Source organism: Festucalex cinctus, chromosome 1 (genome assembly GCF_051991245.1).
Source record: "Festucalex cinctus isolate MCC-2025b chromosome 1, RoL_Fcin_1.0, whole genome shotgun sequence".
Lineage (NCBI taxonomy): Eukaryota > Metazoa > Chordata > Actinopteri > Syngnathiformes > Syngnathidae > Festucalex > Festucalex cinctus.
The window spans coordinates 48,486,228-48,506,203 of record NC_135411.1 but is presented as its reverse complement, the minus strand read 5'-3'; the positions used below and the strand labels follow the sequence as shown (position 1 = coordinate 48,506,203).

The following is a 19,976-nucleotide window of genomic DNA, read 5'->3' as shown; positions in this document are numbered from 1 at the left end:
ACATGATGAAAAGGTCACAACTTGCCTGAAGATTTGCTGTGTTTCCGCAAAACCTGCACTCTCTCCGCCAAGTCCCATATATGTCAGCGTGCTTTTTATATAATTCCTTTGACACTTTAGCAAAAAATAAAAATTAAAAAAAATATATATATTCCTCCTTTTTGTGGAATGAATGTTGACAAATGAAAGTAGTGAATGCAATTTCTGGATAAATTGTGTGTGAAGGCTGAGAGGCTGAATAATAATAATAATAAAAAAGTGATACAATGACCTTGAATGAACAGAACATTTTGAATCTGTAAAAAAAAATAAAAATAAATTGAAAGTAGAAGTTAATTGCGAGCTTTTAATTTTGAATTTTGGAAAAAAAAAAGAATGGTAAGAATAAGATGAACAATTTAAAGTTGTAATGGTTTAAATCAGTCAAACAACATACAACATTGGAAAAAAAGCATGCACACATATTAAAAAAACAAAACATTTTTGGCTTTTAATTAGCAATTTTGGGGAGAAAATTGTGGTAGGGATAAAATGGAACCGTTTAAAGTTGTAACGGTAGAAATTAGTGGAGAAAATCACAAAATGGTAATGTTTTGCTTTTATTTTGAAATTTTGAAAAAAACCTTGTGGCGGGGATAAGCGGAACAGTATCAAGTTGGGACAGTTTGAATTGGTCAAAAATGTAGAAATTAGAGGCAAAAAACATGCATTTATAAAACCACAATTTGATATCTGCATCAATTCACCCCATTCTATTCATATACTTTTTTAATCAACCTCCATTGAGCAAAACATAAGCTTGCATGTGTTCTTTAACCCGCACATTGGTTAACATTTAATAAGCTTTCTTCATGTGAAAATGATATCACTCTGGCTTCCATTGTGTTCTTCTAGCCCAAGAGTCTGTTAAATGCTTCGTAATTACAGGAGAACTCCTGGGCCCAAAATAACTTTGCTTTGGCACGTGAGCCAAAATGAACCATGGGGCTAACACAGACATCCATTAACATAGTAATTAAAAGTTGGCTTATTATGCAGCCTTGCAAGGTCTATTGGCTCATTTGATTCCTTTAAAATAGAAAAACGTTTCTTGTTTTATAATTCTGGTTTCGATTACAATTAGCGGTATATGCTGGAATTTAACTAATACACTACAGCCAGCAGCAAACTAGTAAAATGCTATCCAAAAAACAAGTTTGATTAGTCTGATAATTGTTTATAATTGTGCTTATGGATGTGTATCAAGTAGACCGATCTGATTATTTTATTTAATTTTTTTGTTGCAATAAAAACAAAAACAAAAAGAAAGAACAACATGTAGGTCAGCGATAGTCATCAAACAATTTGGGTATCGGAGAGTAGAAATCACTGACGTTTTGTTATTTTGCTATTTTAGATGAGAATCAGTTGGAGTGAGGGTTGAGGAGGGAGTCAGTGAATGGAAAGTCAATAAGGGGTATACAGATTATTACAGTGGAATTGTGTTTGTTAAAGAGCAAGAGGCTTCATGGGAGAAGAAGAACAGATGGATTTAACGATTTATGGAGAGGGAGATGGGCATCTCAGTCCCATGGAAATAAAGGAACAAATGAGGCAGATGGCAAATGTCGCTTAAGCCCAAATGGCAACATGATGCTCAGTTAAACTGACACACATATAAAAAATAACAAATAAGAATACAAACATGCACATGTGGGCAAAAAGGTTGATATGATGCCACAAGTGCAATGTTTTCTTTGCATTTGTCATCCAACGCTTTGTAACTTGTAGATGAGTATCTTATCTGGGTTCAGGTCACAAGGGCGGCATAATTCCCACAAGGGCACATCAAGGTCTTTCCAAGCCAGCAGCATCGCTCCAGCACGTGATAGCTGTGCCTCAAGGTCTCCTCACGCCTTCCCCTGGAGGCAAGTCAGGTAAGGAGATAAGTAGATGCTCAAGGCACATAAGCTGGCTACTCTCAATGTGGAACAGCAACTCAACTCAGAGTCCCTGCCGGATGACTGAACTCCTCACCTTATCTCAAAGGGCGAGCCCAGACACCCTGAAGAGAAATCTCATTTCAGCCTCTACGACCCGTGATCTTGTGCTTTTGGTTATTACCCAAAATTTGCCAGGCTGGAAAGGTAAAGCAAGCAGGAAATTGAAAGGTTTGCCTTCTGACTCAGCGACTGCATTTACATGTCAATCATTATCATTCACAAATAACAGAACTGATTTGTAATATTTTGCATTTTCCTAATTTTCCAGACATATACTTAATGTTTTCTGTTAAATATGTCCATTATTTCTTCTTTTGCTATTTTTGCAGAGAGACAGTGTTTCGAACACATTTTCTGTGCTTTATTGTGTAATATTTATGATTTCTCAATGCTTTCTGATGTCATTTATTTGTTGGTCATTTTCTGCAGCATTCACATATGACCTCGTTGAATCACAGAGTTTACTTTCAAGTCTTCCAGCAGGACCGAGCTGCTTGAATTACAATCTCACTCGAGTTGGTTTGAACTGTAACTGATGTAGCTGGCATGAATCACTCTTCAACATTTCAATGGGAGGAATGTTTAATTCCGAAAGTTGCACTTTTCCAACTGAGAACCATGACCTCCACTGTACTTCAATGATGGTAATAGGTCCACTTCATCCTTTCTGTAGAGTTCGCATGTTGTTTCAAATGGGAATTCTCCAAGTAACTCAGCCTTCCTCCAGCATTCCAAAAACATGCACGGGTCGTTGTGAATGTTTTTCGTCTATATATGGCCTTTGATTAAATCCAGTCCAGGGTGTACCCCACCTCTCACTCAAAGTCAGCTGGGAGAGACTCCAGCTCACCTGTGACCCTGAACAGAATAGTGATGAAAATGGATGAAGGGAGAAGTACAGCCTTGACTGACTTGAGATTTACTGAGTCTAAAGTCCACCATGTTCAGGCTGGATTCATTTCAGAATTGCAAACTAAGATCCAATTGCACACGTCGTGGATGACCCCGTGTTAACCTGTACACCTGGAGCAATCCACACAGAATATCGCCTGGGCTGAAGTTGAATTCTTATTTTACAAAGCAGATACAGACTGCTTGGTCTAAAGTTCTTTGACCAGGTCAAAAAAGATATTGTTCCTTCTGAATCACATTCTCTTCTCTCACGAAATTTCTCAGGGACGCTGGGAGTGTGATCCGCATATAATTGTAATACACTGGCCATGCTCCCTAAAAACACGGCTAACCACCTCAGGTTGCCAATACAGTCCTGTCCTGGAATCAACGATTCCATTTGAGGACAATCAAAATTCATGTGGTGAACTTTAGAAAGGCTACTAAAAATGTAAACACTGAGCAGAACTTGTAATTGCTGAATGACTACATCCACAACTGATGGATAAGATACTTTCAAAACATGCAGCACCAGCACCAGCATGATTTGGGAACATGTTCTGTGGAGAGGCAGCACCAAAATATTTATTTGGTTTATTTATTTACTTTTTAGCAATGCACAGGTGTACACATATTTGGAGGTAGTCAGCAGCAAAGTATTTTGAAAGTGTCTTTATCGTAGTCCAGGGCATTTTCTATTTCATATTTCAATTATAGATGGTTCCAAGCACATTTTTTTCCCCTTAGTTTCGATCCCAATATTTTGATTGGGATGGGCGAGTAGTACCGATACTGAAGATCCATATCGAGTCGCTACCCAGTAGAGATGTGAGATACTTGAGATTGTGGTATAGATCGATATCAAGTAAATGCTGGTGCCAGTATGGCCGATACCGATACCAAGTACTTTTAGGTTTATAAAATATTATGGGATTTTAAATCATTTGGCCTATTAAATAACATGTTTATTTTTGTTTGTTTGTTTTTTGCAAATTAAACTACATGTCATAATGCAGGGGTACCCAACTAAATTGGCAAGAGGTTACTAACCCGATCAGCCCAATTGACGGGGATCCAGACATGAAAAACACCCAACCACAATATTTTCCTTTTCTACGTTTTTATTCAATTGTAAACATGTCACTTAACTGACAAAAACTTCAATTTCTTAAATAATTCAACTTTTTTTTTAGTCTATTGTTCAAATATTTCTTTCATTTATTTATTTGTTGTGCAAATATTCAATTGTTAAATCTTTCAAGGAAGGATCCCCATCACTAGTTGTGGATGCAACAATTTTCACATTATTTCCTTTCTCTTTCAGCATTTCCTGTGGCCAAATTTAACATCCTGACTACCAGCAATTCAAATTTGTTCTCTGTAGTGGACCTTTTTAAACCTGAATATTGCACTTTTTAGAGAAGAGGAAAAGTACCGATAAGTGAATAACACTTTTTATTGAACAAAATTAGGCTTTAAATGTTGTTAGCATGTGTTCTATAAGACTCTTAAGAACACATTAAAGTATTGTTTGAATTATTTTAACTCTATTTGAGCCTAGATTTTAAAGGTGTTTTTCCACCAACAAGCCCAGGAACTTCGAGTTCTGGGTAAAGGGAGTTCTTGGTTGTAAAAGTTCAGCAGGGAATTTAGAAGTGTGTTTCAACAGCTTCTCAGCTGTCTTAAGAGTTCTCGACAATTAATTCAAATGAGTTTGATGGAGCCCAGCCGATGTAAAAACAACGGCCCCAAATTTGACCAATCAACTGTGGCCATTGCAGCCCGCCCCCTCAAAGTTCCTGCCTGGCTCAGCAAGACCCTGTTGCTCAGATAGTACTTGGATGTCCCCTGGGGAATTGAATTACCCTGGTAATTGTTGTTGGTGGAAAAACGTGCAAACTGAATTTTACCAAGGTAAACTGAAAAGTTCTCCAAAAGTTCCGGCGGTGGAAAAACGCCTTCAGTTTTAAAAAATGTCCTCTGTAGTAGACACATCATAGCTTCAAAATAAAAACTTTTTTTTGTTTTTCAACATTTCTTTTGCAGTATTCCAGTTACTTCACAAAGATTGGGGAATATCAAAATAAACATGATTGAACAATATTTTTTTTTCCTGGTAGTTTCCTCTCGTATGCGTTTTCAGAGCTGTGATACCCAAAATGTCCTCTATAAATGTTTGAGTCTCCTCGTGATAGAATCGGACATACACCCAGAGCTGAGGTTTGTCACATGCATCAGTTGATTGATTTATCCACAACTAACGCAATACACTTTGGATGGCGCTGTCCATCTGGGGCAGTCGGGGTGCACATCCTCCAAGAGCAGCTCTGCTTTTTGTTGTTTTGGCTGACAAGGGAATTTGACAGACCGTAAATTGCTCCTCTTTCTCTTCAAATAGCGGAACATTCCTATGGATTTTTGTGTTGCGCCCCAAATCCACTCCACGCATAGCGAGCACTCGTAGGCAGATACACGGGGCTCAAAGCGCTCGATGCCGGTAAAATTAAAGCATACGTCTCAGTCCATTCACTTTCAGTGTCTACTTTTCTGACTTTTGACAACGCCATACTTAATTACGTTTGTTGTAAGAATGCGTGTACCCCGAAAAACAAAACAAAACATTTGCAAGCTTACTGGACCCTCTGTCAGAGAAATGGCCCCGGCTCAAGCATAGTCAAGCACACCTATTCAGTAATCGGTAAAACTGAATATGTTTCCCCCCCCAGTACATATTGTTGGAGGTCCGGAAGAAAGTGTCTCAGGGTCCGGATCTGAACCGCCGTCCGCCTTTTGGTGACCCCTGCCATAATGTAATACCTTCAACAGAAACATACATTGACACTTGTTTAAAGTTACAATGCAGTAATAATTGTTACATTCTTAGCCCCTGTCACTCTTCTGGCCTCAAATAAATGTCAGCTCCCCAAGTTCCTCTAGTCTACACACATAATACGATACTTACATGTTGTGCTACACTAACGGCCAATTCACACTGGCTGCGGAAGATAGCAAGGATAGAACGCATTCAAGTCTATGTGTCAATTCACACCAGCTATGGTGCGGCGAAATATGGGACAGGTGCACGGCACGGTGCCATGGTGGTGTGAGCATGATGTGTGAAATCAGTGTATATTTTGATTTGATTTGAAATGCACAACGTTTGTACATTCCCTTTAATCCTTACAGCAGGCCATCATTATGTAACCTCATACAAAACCACAATTTGCCTCTTTACCTAAAAAAAATAAAATAAAAATAAATAAATAAATAAATAAAAAACAGTTGACAAAAAAAAAAAAAGAAGTACTTTTTCCATGGAGACTTTTCTTTTTTTTTTCTTTCTTACAGCTTTATCCATTCTCTCTTCCTAAATGATCGGACAACACTACACTTTATTATTATTATTATTATTTTATAGCCACTTTTACGCAGTATAAGCCACTACAACACATGCACGCGACGATGTCTGATGCCTTTAATTGGCTGACAGGTGCCGTGCTTCGTGACATTGCCGTTTTAGCTAATCTAGGACATGTACAGCTGTAGAGTGCGGTTTGCTGTGTTAAGCGCTGATTGCGAAACTTGCTAGCAAGCTAAATTCTCGCAGTATTTGTTCATAAATAGTACGAGAATACATCTTATATTGCTCCCGCTGATACGTTCGCAGCCGACGTATTAAGATCGGCGTTTAGAGTGTTGCCTCTCTTACCTTGCAAGATCTCCACATAAGCGACTCATTTTATTGGCTACGAGCAACTTCCTTGTCACTTGTCAAGCTACGGGAGCAGCCGTGGTCCAAAAATGGCAAAAATGCCGGTTGCTGCATTTCGTGTACGAATTGAGACTTATTTTACGGAACTTTTGAGGTCCCGTACGGGACTAACAATTTAGCAAAAGGACAGGAAGTTGGGCGTCCCGCATCAAGGTATATCTGGTATATTACAAAATAAAACAGTTTGCGAACTCGGTTTTTTGTTTTGTTTGGTGATCTAGCTAGCTACATAGCATGACATGAGTCGGACATTTAAGACCAAAAAAATCAGCTCAGAATAAATTAAACACGACAAAATAACACTATTTAAACACAAGACGTACTTAGGCTACCCATGGTAGAAGAGCCAAGGTAGAAGTTCCAGAAATAATGTCCAAAAAGCATATCGATATGACAACAGGCAAGTGGGGCTATTGTTTACAAAATAGGACTCTATATACACGATTGTTATCGCGTGAACTCAACTCCAGCGTGATGCCCACGTGATCTTGTGGTCTGGCGGGTCCAGATTGCCGCACAAACAACACATACGGTGTGAATTGCAGTCCCTGCGGAAGCTGTGCAGAAGACGTACGGAAAACGCACCACGTCCTTTCCGCAGTCAGTGTGAATTGGGCGTAATACCTAGCTCAACTAGTAGTTGGAAAAGTTCAAACAAAGCATAATATGACTCTTGGTATAAAATGTCATTCACTGTAATTAACCCCCCACCCCCACCCCCCGCCAGTGCCGCCTACTGCTGTCATTGGTGGGATGGCGCATGCCCTACAAAGGGACCCATGGGAAACCAAAATGAATAATTACAGTAAATGTAAAAAAATTATACTAGCTCAATGGTATCGATACGATGCCGATACTCACTTTTATGTTGTACTAATCAACAAGGGTGTAAACCAAACGTAGCTTTTTTAGCGCATACCTACTGATACAGGTACATACAGATACAAGACGTCGATGGTAGCAGCTGGACCTGAGAGGCAACCATCAAAAGTATTTGCAGATTTGCAGTGATCATTTTTTACGAGGTTAGTAAATCAACGTTAATATATTTTACTAGCAAACATACACTATGATAAAGATTGTAACAGAGGTGTTGAATTACATGTTTTAAATCATATTAACGAGCCAGATAGAGTCCACTCCAACTGCACACACACACAGCTTAGTTTTTAAGTGTACCTTCTTCAAAACTATTAATTGGATTTGACTATTTAATAACGGGGGATTTGATCTTCGTACTTAACTCTGGATCTCAACCTTTAGGAGTCATAATAATGAAATTACTGCATATCGCTGCTAGGGTTGCCAACCGTCCCTTGAAATATGGAATCGTCCCGTATTTAGAACAATAACTACGCGTTCCATATTGAGTTGTCAAGGGGCGCACTTTGTCCAGTAATACCGCGAGTCAGAAATAATCTGTAAAATGTCAATGGAATTAATGAACAAAAGTGCCCTTTATGTGACAACTAGGGATGCTCCGATCAGGGTTTTATGCTGCCGATACTGATCATCAATGAGTAAGTTCGGCCGATATTTTTGTTTCCCCAATGTATTTATGGTGAGTGCCATTGGCTATATTAAATGAAAAAACAAACAACCACCATATATTCATCCATCCATCCATTTTCTTGACCGCTTATTCCTCATGAGGGTCGCGGGGGGTGCTGGAGCCTATCTCAGCTGGCATTGGGTAGTAGGCAGGGTACACCCTGGACTGGTTGCCAACACTCACAAGCACACCTCGGGACAATTCGGAGCGGCCAATTAACCTGCCATGCATGTAAAAAATACAAAATAAATAACAGAAAAACTTAAAATGACCAGCTTGAAGCTTTAACAGATTGAAATAATCAGCAGTCTCAACAGGACTGACATCCGAGCTCCATACAGTGGTACCTCTACTTACGAAATTAATTGGTTCTGGAAGAAAGTTCTTAAGTAGAAAGTTTTGTAAGTAGAGACGCATTTTCCATGTAAATGCCTTAATCCGTTCCAAGCCTCCCAAAATTCAGACATGATTTATAAAGCATAAAAATGCATCAAAACATGGAACAAACACGTTACAATTAGGTTATTGCACAATAAATGAGATTTGTGCATAATGTAAAAAACAAAGAAGAGAGTAAAGAATAAAAATGATGGTCATTTACCTTTTTAACTGCTGTCCTCTTCGTTTTTTGCCCTCTTTGGTCCATGTTCACTCTCAGAAATGTGTTTTGCCTGGTGTTTTGTAAAGAACTTGAGCCTAGGATGTTTTTTTTTTTTAAATTTTTTTATTTTTTATAATCCTTCGAAAGTGTCCAAGGCAAACATCATCATAGTGCGTGATCGCCCGACTGATAAACACGTTTTCTAGGTGATTCTTTTCAGTTCCGAAACTTGTTGGAAACTTCTGTTCGAATTTTTGCATGAATTCGTCGGGCGTTAGTTAATACATTTACGTAAAACTATCCCAATACTTCATGGCCTGAGGGCTGAATGACGAGGTCGCTCCATAGACACATCTATTATATACCTATGTTCACACATAGACACAAGCAAGGGGGAGGGGCGGGGGTTTGTATGAGGACGTTGCCGCTACAGTGTGCCCTCAAGTTGTTCTCTCAGGCAGGCTGTGAAGCATGAGCTACGAGTAATCGGATTTTTGATCGGGAATAAAAGGCTTTGATCAAATATTCCGATCACGTACTTTTTCACGAATATCGGCCGATTATAATCAGTGGCCGATGGATTGGAGCATGCCTTGTGACAACTTAAGTTCCAAGGACTTCCTGCTCTGTGACCAATGAGCTGACAGCACATTCATTTAGTATGACGAATCTGCTCATCTTATTGGTCGACGTCATGTTGCTTGCTTGTCTGTATAAAGCGCAAGAGCGGAAACGCAATTGGTAGCAGCAGAAATGATTGCAAAAACACAGAGAGAGGACTGGGAAGCAGAAAACACATGGTTGAAAAAGTGTGAGAAAACATCACTCAAAGGCACTATACTGGCTGCTGGGGTACTTTTACCATAGCCAATGGTGGACTGATTGATCTCAAGCAACATGCTTCCAATGGTGGATACATATGGAATACAACATGGCACAACAAAACTTGGGAGCCCGGGAAAAATTGTCCACCAGCGATAAATATGGTATGTCAAGAATGATTCTTTAACCCTCTGGTCAAACTTAATATGGAAATGTACAATGAATGTCAGCGTTGTATGGAAAACATAATATAGTTTGGGTGTTATAAACAAGTTAAATTGATTGACAAGTATGTTATAAAATAGATAATATATAAAAATAATCATTGATAATTAATAGATAAATACACAGACTTACACTGATTACAAGTTGAAATAGGTATGTATAATGTTTTCTGTACATGCAGTTGATACTTTATAAATATATAACAGTATTTTTTTTTTAAATAATTTAGGCAATTGATATCCAACACTATAAATATGCAGTTAAAAAAAAAGAAGAAGTTTCCCCCCCCTAAAATTAGAGGTGATTACTGCAGAGGTAGACCATGTTTATCACAATGTAAGCATGGTTTAAGCTGTAACTCATCTCACTGTGCTCTAAAGGTTGACTGATCAGAACATTGAATGACGATGATAAAATATAAATGGGAAAATAATCTCCACATAATGTGACATTGGGTTTAACTTAAGTACAGGATGAATTTTCTACTTATTACTTTGTGTTTTATATGAATGTATACATTTTTAAGTTAAGCAGGAATGTTTTTTTTGTTTGAGATATTTATTTTGATAAGTTATTTTGGTCGTTTGTATTAAAGTAAATTTCTGGATAACTTTTCCAAGCGTTAATATCATTCGAAAATATGCTTCCTATTCAACTCAGGTTTAAATTGTCAAAATTGTTTCAACTACACCAAAAAAATAAAAAATAAATAAATACATTAAAAAAAATCATGCAAGGTTGAATGTAATCAGGTCGACCTTCGTTATCATTGAGGTGTCCCTTATTTATTTTTTGCTGCCTTGCTGGTTGCCAACAAATTAGCAAAGATTCTCAGCTAGCTTTAGCTTTAAACCACGATCGTCATTTGTTCCATGCTAGTCAATAATATCATCACAGTGTTTCTATCTACAACGTAATGTGTCAAAATAACATTTACCTTTGCATTACAAGGTATATTGTCCCCCCAGATGTGAGCGTAGCATCTGGTCCCAGAGACCCAGCCAGCAACAAGCTTTTAAATCAGCCTCGGTGTAAGGAGGAGATACGGCATTGACTACATAATGATATAGGTCGTGTGCTGTGAGTTCCGGCAAAGTCGGCAATTTGATTAACTTGGTAAAAACAACAGGCGACAGGCTGTTTTCAAACTAGTGATCTCCTTATAATAAAAACTTATAATTATTGCGCTCTATAGCCCCCACCGACTTACGTGCCACTTTGACCGACAGGCGAACTTCAGGATAAGTGGCTCAATACTAACTTTTTTTTTTTTTTTGGTGTATCAAGCGTGCTAGTGGTGTCGGTATTTTGAATCGTTATCAGTGAGTACTCAAGAGTTGAGTAATCATACTTACATTCGGTCTGAAACATCAAACATCCTATTGGTAACTAAAGAAAAAAGTAATAAATATTCTAAGAAATAAAAGTGATACAAAGATGGAAATAAATCAGCAGGTCCCCCACCCCATCCATTTTCCCTGTAATTTTTTTCAGCATCAGATAACAAATGCGGATATTGTCGATATGAGTCATGCTACTAGTCTAGCCGCTGGTTGGCATGTATATTTGGAATTGTGACAGGACAGCGAATCTTGTGAATGGTGAAGTTTTATTCTAGTCGCTCTACATAAAGAGAGAGATAGCAAGAGAGAGAGAAAGAGAGATAAAGAGAAACAGTACACAGAAAATCTCCTGTGAAGTTCACACAAAAAATATTGTTTTTACTCTTTATCATTTATAATTCTCCATGATGATGTATTCCAGTATGAATTTACAAGTGATGTTTACAGGTGTCATTTTCTAAGTATATTCAAAATAGTTCCTTAAAAGTCTTTGAGTTTACCCAAATGAACAATTTTAAAAAAGCTTTTCTTACAGCAAACCATAAAGAAAGAGGTCTTGTATCTTTGGAGGGAGAGCAGACTCAAAGGTCGAGGGTTGCTTTTTTTTTTTCTTTTTCTTTTTGTCTTCTTCACAGTTGAAGTCCTGACTATACATGAAGGAGTGGGTAGAGAGAAGGAGAGCTGGTGATGCATTTTCAAATTCTCACCTGCCATGGAGTAAGAGCAAGGATGTCTCACCATGCTAAATTAAGCCCTGACCTCTGACCTGTAACCCCATTGGGCAAAACAGGGCCTGATAATGACCCTTCACCCCAATGAGTGAGTCGGAATACGCCTCCTCTTCCAAAACAGCAGCAGCGTCTTCATTTTGTTAAACATAGATAATCTTTTTTTTCCCCCCTCAATCTCTCTCAAATATGTATATACTCACACCTGGTTACAAAGCATTAGTGATCATAACAATCATGACAAAATGAAACAAAACATAAAACATTGTTACATCTGGGGTTGCATGCCATCACCTCATTATTTATCGTTAAATGTAATTAAAATACATTTTTTTGCCATTAAAAAGAGCAGGGTTGTCATCACAAGGGTGCGTTTGGGTGCCTGTGTGTTCCAACATAAAACAGCATCAGTTTACATGACAGTTCTGCAAAAGTAGAAAGAATCAAACAAATTGCCATGAGTCCATAATAAAATGCAAGGGTGCTGTTTGATATATATATATTTTTTTACATGTGAACATTGTTCACTCATCAGCTCACACAAGCAGCGTGTGTGGAGATATATATATGTTAATAATAAATATGCAGATAAAATGCAAAAAAAAAAAAAAAAGGACAACATATTGCTAATCAGTCAGTGGGTTAAGCTGAAGAAATGGAGGGACGTATTCCAAGAGTAAGAAAGGTGATATGATGTTGTCATTGAGCTTCAACTGAAATGCAGTCAAATGCTGTCATGAAAATAAATAAATAAATAAATAAATAAATAAATAAAAATCAAAAAAAAAAAAAAAAAGTGTTTTCATAAAAGGGTGGCTGAATTTTTGGACATTTAAGTAACATCCTTCATTCTATTCTAGTGCACATGTTGGTGCAGGGTAAAATGGCACAGTCACGCCCACCCCATGAGCACAATTGCCCTTTCCCTCCACAGCTGGAAGACCTTGACAATGACAAAAGGAGAAACAGATTGGCCACTATGTGCATTTAAAACAAAAAAAAAAAAACAAAAACATTTTTGGTTCGTTTTCTACAAAATAATCACTGTCTTATTGTGTTGCTATGGTTGACGCTCCCTCAAAATGCTGATCATCATCCTGAGGTATTTGATTTGATACAATTTGTCTATGAATCTAATCGAGCAAATCAATAAGTCTTAACTGGTTAACGTTAAGATAGACGTTAAGATAACGTGTTGTTTTTTTTATATAAATTTTCTCTTTTTCAACTGCATGTTGAACTGTAAAAAAGCTATGAAAAAAGTGTGCAGTCATTTGTACATGGTGTGCATGAGTCAAAAATGAGAGAACGGAAAATAAAAAGCACAATGATTGTTTTTGTCCTCAAGCTTACCCAAGGGCTGCCATGTACACACACACACACACACACACACACGACTTGCACCATACAATCTTGCCTGGCTCACATCATTCATACATCTTAATGTAGGAAAATAAAAATAAGGGGAAAAAAAGGAACCCTACTTGATTGTAGATGAAAATTAATTGTTGGCCAAGTAACTACTGCACACTTGAGTGTTCAGAAAAAAAATAAATTAAAAAATAACACATAAAAAGAAAAAGACACAAAAGTAAAGGAAATAATTCTACACCCGTGATGTGATCAAGCAAGGGATGGGGAGAAGTCACCTGCTTTTCAAAAATATCTAGTACCCTGTATATGATCTGCAAGGTGGTCATAGAACAATAAAACATATTCATGCAGCCCACAATTCCAGTAGATTTGCTGATTTTGTTCCTTGTGATCCACCAATTTGCTGTGTTCTCCGTTACCATTCTTGCTCTATTGCAGCAGCAGCAGCAGCCGCCTCTAAGCATGACACTAAATTACTAAGGTCAAAGTTTCGATTGTACAAATGTCCATTCACCACATCTGGCGGGAAAGGGCCCCCTCTCTTAAAAACAGACAACAAAATACTTTTGAGCGTTTTTTTTTCTCTCCCTCATCTATAATGGCAGAAAAAAATAAAATTAAAAAAAATAAAATGACCCATGCTCAATGAATCTACTGCTTGTATTGGTGTTCTTTGGAAAGCATTCCTTTTTAAAATGATTGTAGGAAATAGATTAAAAAATAATGGTAACTGTGCTAATGATTTATCAAACGCACAAAGCCTACAAGGTGTATTCCAGTGCCAGAATGTCAAAATATTGGTTTAACCCATTAAGGCCTAAAGCGCTTGGCAAAACATGCCTCTCAAACTTATGGGTGACTTTTGAGTCACACCCGAAAACCTGAAGTTTTCCGGGAAATTCAACAATATTAAAAATAAATGATTATCTCAGCTCCTGAAGTAGATAGAAACATAATTCCCAAATATATAAATATATATATATAATATATATATATATATATGTGTGTGTGTGTATGTGTATGTGTGTATTAAAACAACCGCGAATTTGCGTCAACCATAAATGCTCGAATACAATTCCAGGACATGCTATGAGGCTCACGTCACCCTCTCGTGCATTTTCTGAAGCATTGAAGTGGTTAAGAAACCAAGAATTGGTCAAAGCAAAACATATGACAAATGACATATCTGCTCTCCCGGCTTTAAAGGGAGAAGCGAGGTGACGCGCTCCAGGCCTTAATGGGCTATTAGAATTTTTTTTAAAAGTACTTTACTTCAGTCAGTCTTTCTTGCTTGTCTACCATTTTTTTCCACTTCAGTCACTTTATATCAGTCTGTAACCATTATTCATTGGTAGTGCCTACACTACTCCGGTCACCGTTCCCAAGCTTGGTCGAGACAACCACTTGGAAATGGTAGATTCTCCTGTCGGTGCCATTTCGCCCATTCATGTCCATTTTATCGCAATCTTGTTGTGCTCTGCCAGGGATCACAATTGCCACATTTGTCAGTGTAATAATAGGCAGCAGACTGTTGGACTGTCTTATTGTGGCATTCTGCCCTCCTGAGATTGTCCTATTTCTGGTTGATGCATTTAATGTGCCCAATATAGTCTCCCTGTAAAGAATCCTAAACCAGCAAGTTGGAGAAATATGGATCAGGAGGATAGTTTTAAAGACAAACCCTAACCCAAGTTTTATCTTTCTAAAATTACTGGCATCCTCTATGAAGTTTCTCCATTTGTTCAATCACAACAACTTCTCTTATCCAAAAGCATGTCTTCTCTTAAAAACATGCTTACCACCAGAACTGACATTATTCCTCCTCGGTATGGCACGACACATAATGAATGGCAAAGTACTCTCTGAAGCAGCCAAGTGATTATTAGTATATGGTAGGGAATGGACAGAAATTATGATATCACCTGCAAAGACAGAAGCTGTACATTTACACCCAAATGGGTGAAGGTTCCTTCAGAATACAATGTCGAGAGAAGAAATGTGTGGCTATGACATCCCTTAGTGTATAACAAATTATAATACAAACTCAGGGAGGAGAAGATACAGTATATGATTTCCGACTAAACATCTGACTCCAGACTAGGGATTTTTTTATACACCCGTCTATTGCTGAATTGAGCTGAGTTAAGGACGCCACGTGAGGCTGGGTACGCACAAGTCTTATTGGCAGAGTAAGGCATTACATGCTCCTTCTTGTACATGTCGTTAGCTATCCGCCCATCCCGTGAGCAGTATGAGGTGGTGGATTTAACGGAAGAGCGGAGATTGTTCGCATCGTTGCGTGTTTTGATGGGGGCTGCTCCAAGGATCGCTGCCGGCGAAGCCACTGCCAGCTGTTTGTAAATATCGGAGGAGCTACGCCCGTGGATCAGTCTGCTGCTGGTGTCGTCCCTCAGTGAGTGGCTGAGGAAAGGGTTTTCCGAGCCATGGGCCGGGTACAGGGACTTGCTCCTTTTGCTCTCCTCAAGGTTGTGATTAAACATCATTGATTTGGATCCGGTGCCAAACAGTCTGCCGGAGTAGGGACGCATGCTGAAGAGGTTCGCGTAGTGCGAGTCAGAAGTGGAGTCCAGAAAGCGATCTTTCTCCTTGAGGCTGACACTGCGAGCTGGTCGGCTCAGGTCGGAATCCTTGGGCTTTTCTAGCAATATGTTGTCAAAGGAGTGCTGACGATTAAGCCTCAAGCGGTTTCTCTTTTGGACGTGCGGCCCATCTGTTTGTGGCCAATACAGACCAAACATTTCATCAGGTTGCTGCTGCTGTTGGTGGTGCATGGTGGGGCTAACTAAGGGGTCTGCGAGAAGCTGGTCCTCACTAATGTCATACAGGTTCGCTGTGTGGAGACATGCTTCACATCGATTATATGGTGAACGGGTGGAAGAAGCTGAGGCAGATCCTGTAGGGGTGTAAGTCCCCCCAGGAGGGTAGCCAGCAGTAACCTTTGACAAACACGAACGGCAGTGTGTCTGTTTGTAGCGATCGATTGATTCGTGTGGGGAAAGGTTTTTCTCTTTCATGCTGTAGTGTTTCGCGTAAGTGGGCTCCGGCAGGAGATCGGAATCTGTGTGATGCAGCGGTGACGAGTTCAGGTGGATGATGGGCTGCTCACATTTTCGATAATTATCACTGTGGTCAGAGTATATTTCAGGGTACTCCAAATCATCGGCAGCAAGGCCACGACTCTCTCGGTAGTGTATGGGGTCTGAGTGCAAGCTCATCTCTCGGTCAGAGTCAATCGTGTAGATTTTCTCTCCGCCTACTCTCCCAAGTTGGTTGGTTCCACCACTGGCCTGCTTAGTTTTTAAATAAGACAGCTCCACCTCACTACAGTCTCTTGGGTATTTGGAAGTCACGGGTCGTTTTTTGAGGTTGTCCTTTGATTTTAGGTGCTTGTTGTTTTCTGGGTCCTTGTAGGAAGCCGCCCTGCTGGAGCAGTCAGAGATGTCAGAGTGGGCCGTATCCTCGGGGAGGTAGCGCTGTGTCTTCATTGACATTCGAGGGTCTGGCATTAGCATGTCAGGCATGGGCGAGGATCCCGGTGGCGCCGAGCGGAGCGTGTCAACTGACTTCTTCCACAGGGTCCGAGGCGGTTTGGCATTGGTCTGGACCGTGTCAGCGCTAACTGCCACTTCTACTGAGTTGGGATTGGCATCATTTAAAGTGAGAGGATGCTGGCCTCCCTGGAAGATGTAGTTGTTCAGGTGGTCTTTGTGGCGGGTAGCAAGATACGACTGCAAGTCACCTGTGTCTCCATACATCATATCTTTGGGGGCATAGCTTCGGTTGTCAGCATAAATGAAGTTGCCCTTTTCTGCCATCATATCCATGATCATGGGGCCAGCTGAGTGCATGAACTCACGTTTGGGTGAGTTCATGTGGGAGCCGGCCAGGTTTGACATGTTGGTCATGTGCTTGGCTGACTTAATGAGCTTAAGCATCTTGTCTTGCGGACTAAAGTCCAGATCAGTCTTTTTCTTCATGTCGATGTGAACTCCGTGGATGCAACTCCAGATGCCCTGCATGGCAATAGATTGATGAATATGTTGCATGGATGGACAAGGCATATAGTAAAGAGTGAGTCATAAAAACACAACAAAAGAAAACAAAGAGGCGACGAGATGTTGATATAACATGAAATGAAACAGGCATGAATTGGACATAGAAATGATTCGGACAAATGAGGAGAGATGGGAAAAAACATCATTACTTATCTTAAGCCAACCATGCTGTGTACACTTTATTCAACTGGCATGACTCATCAAGTCACAGTCTTTTGAACTTCACAAAGAACCTTCATCTTCCATCAAAGATTTTTTTTCAGCATTTAGAGAAAATCAATTCTAAATACTGAAAAAAAAAGAATGCTGTCTCATTGGGGTGAAGGCTTAAATATGATTCGAGTCACCGCTTTCACTGGAGCACAAAAACATCATTTATGACAGAAAGCCAGCCAATGTTTATTTCCTCGCAAATGTGTATACAACTAACTTAATGCATCTGAACTTGAGCAAGTAAGACATTTTGTATTGGCAGGTGACAGGGGAAAAGTTGCGCTAGAATAAGACATGTTGTATCCCATTAATAAACACTTGATTGTGGGTGAGAAAGTCTGTTTACAACGAAGAACATTTTTACCAAAAAAAAATCCTATTCTGATTACACAATGTACTGTATATATAGCAGCTCAATTGGTTTTGGAGGCTTATCAAAATTATTTTTAGGATTCTCCTTGGCCCAAATCTTTTTTGAAAATAGTCCCCCCCCCCAGAAGAATTTCACAGATTTCTCCACCTCTTTCTTCCTTTACAAAATCCCTTCCCCTGCACTAATTGTTTGTTGTTTGTTTGAAACTAAATTGCACACAAACAAAACAACACTCAGTGATTACTATTCTCCATCCCCCGTTGAGGAAAATTTTCCCAGATCAAATTTTGGTCTTAGCATATCCCTGTTTGTAGTAATCATTTTTATTAAGTAGTTGTTGCATCTAATGGTGAACAGTTCCTCAATTGTTTTGTCATGGAAGCAGCATCATTCTGTTCTACCATCATATCAAATAATTTCAAAGTTTTTCAATTTTAATGATCTGGGAAAGGCTCCAGCACCCCTGATCCTTGTCAGGAGTAAGCGGTATGGAAGACGGATTAATGTATGAGTAGGCTTTAAATGCTGATTAAAAAAAATAAAAAAATAAAACAAAAATGACACTTTACCATTTATTACAATTAAGAATTGTGTAAATTCCGTACAATAATATTGTATAAATGTCATGTTGTGAATAGGCTTATTTTGCCTCATGAATTTCTTTGAATTTTATGGAATTTCAGTTCTACTTCCTGCAATTCAAATTTTAATTGCAGTTCTGTGTTTTGTTTGCCACTTCAATTCAAACTCAAATTCAACAATTGAATTGGAATTTGGGGGTCATTCACAATTCAATTCAGATTTTTTTTCCCCCAGTGTTGGCTGCTACAATACATTATTGAAAAGCGTTCCCTCCTCTTGGGATGTTTTTCTTTTAATTATCGTCATGTCGTGAGTAGTAACCCTCTCAAGTTGTGTTTTGTGATTTAGAGTTGGTTATATAAAGTATGACTGCCTGCAAGGTTGTTAAGGTATCAGAAAGTGATTGGATAAGTGTATGAATGTGATTGAATGAGGGTGTCAGGTAAAATTAAAAAATACGGAGATGTTTGTCAAGCGCAAGTGTGGAAGCAAACCCATAACTGTTGCACCACAGAATGATCTTACCCGACTAATGGTGAAGAGAAGACCCGGCCTGCCAGAGCAGACCCCTGTGAAGCAGTATCTGAGCCTCCAGTAGAAGAGATGCTCAGAGACAAAGGTGATGAGGGAGAGCCCCATGGCAGTGGCCAGCATGTAGAAGACCCCCGCCATGTTGTCCACATCCAGCTGGCTGGACATCACCTCGTTCTTCTCATTGTGGCAAATGCCTGTCAACCACTGAGCTTCTAATTCCTCCATTTCACCTGAGAGGCAAAGAAAGAAAACGCAACTTCAGCCCTCATTGAAATGCTTTAGATGAGAGGCGGTCCAAGTCAGGGGTCCTTGACGGTCTCGCATGGAGTCCTCAGCAAACACTTTAAGCTGAAAGGTCTGACAAAAGTAGAACCTTAAAAAAAACAAAGACTTTAAGAATGTAACAGTTTTCAAGTGGATGTTCCCAATTTACTCCCCGATTCTTTATACTGGGCAGGAGAATAGTCCAACTGGGTAATACCACAACAATTGCTAGAGTAATCTGTTTAAAGTACAGTATTTTGTTGCCACTTTTCTGATTTTATACTTCTCCAGCTAGTTACAAAAAGACTCTCTTTTATTTCTTTTGAACCCTTTGTGATTTTTAGAAATGTGGCTATAATTAAATGCAGGCTATTACAACTAAAGCTCCAACTGGGTGCAAAAAAAGAACAAAAACAGGATATCATTTAATCAAAGAAAGTGCTTTCATGCTTACATTATGATAAAAGGTTTAGGACATTTACTTAATGCTTGCCCGAGAGCATTTTTTTGTGGAGAGGAGCAGAGGCAGTTTCTCGTAATTTATAGCCATTAAGTTTGATGAATTGTTCAAGTATTAAGAGCAAACGTAAATATAAACACATACAGTACAACATATAACATATTAAGTTTAATTAATTAAGAGT

The 19,976-nt window shown here is 39.0% G+C and overlaps 1 protein-coding gene and 1 long non-coding RNA gene across 4 annotated transcripts in view; both read right to left on the bottom strand.

The window, feature by feature from the left end:
• Positions 1–1,424: 1,424 nt before the first annotated feature.
• On the bottom strand, positions 1,425–9,076 carry LOC144032803 (uncharacterized). The gene is made up of 3 exons (XR_013287809.1): positions 8,799–9,076; positions 2,017–2,118; positions 1,425–1,901 (listed from the first exon to the last, which is right to left on the bottom strand). It is a non-coding gene; the product is annotated as an uncharacterized LOC144032803 (long non-coding RNA).
• Positions 9,077–11,435: 2,359 nt separating this feature from the next.
• Positions 11,436–19,976, bottom strand: part of grin2aa (glutamate receptor, ionotropic, N-methyl D-aspartate 2A, a) — a 192,107-nt gene continuing 183,566 nt past the window's right edge. For all 3 annotated transcript variants that reach the window (XM_077539385.1, XM_077539376.1, XM_077539395.1), the window contains 2 exons: positions 19,060–19,298; positions 11,436–17,324 (listed from right to left, as the gene is read on the bottom strand). In XM_077539385.1, coding sequence (XP_077395511.1) covers positions 15,369–17,324; positions 19,060–19,298 — 2,195 coding nt within the window. In that variant the 3' untranslated portion in view covers positions 11,436–15,368. The remainder of the gene's footprint in view (positions 17,325–19,059; positions 19,299–19,976) is intronic.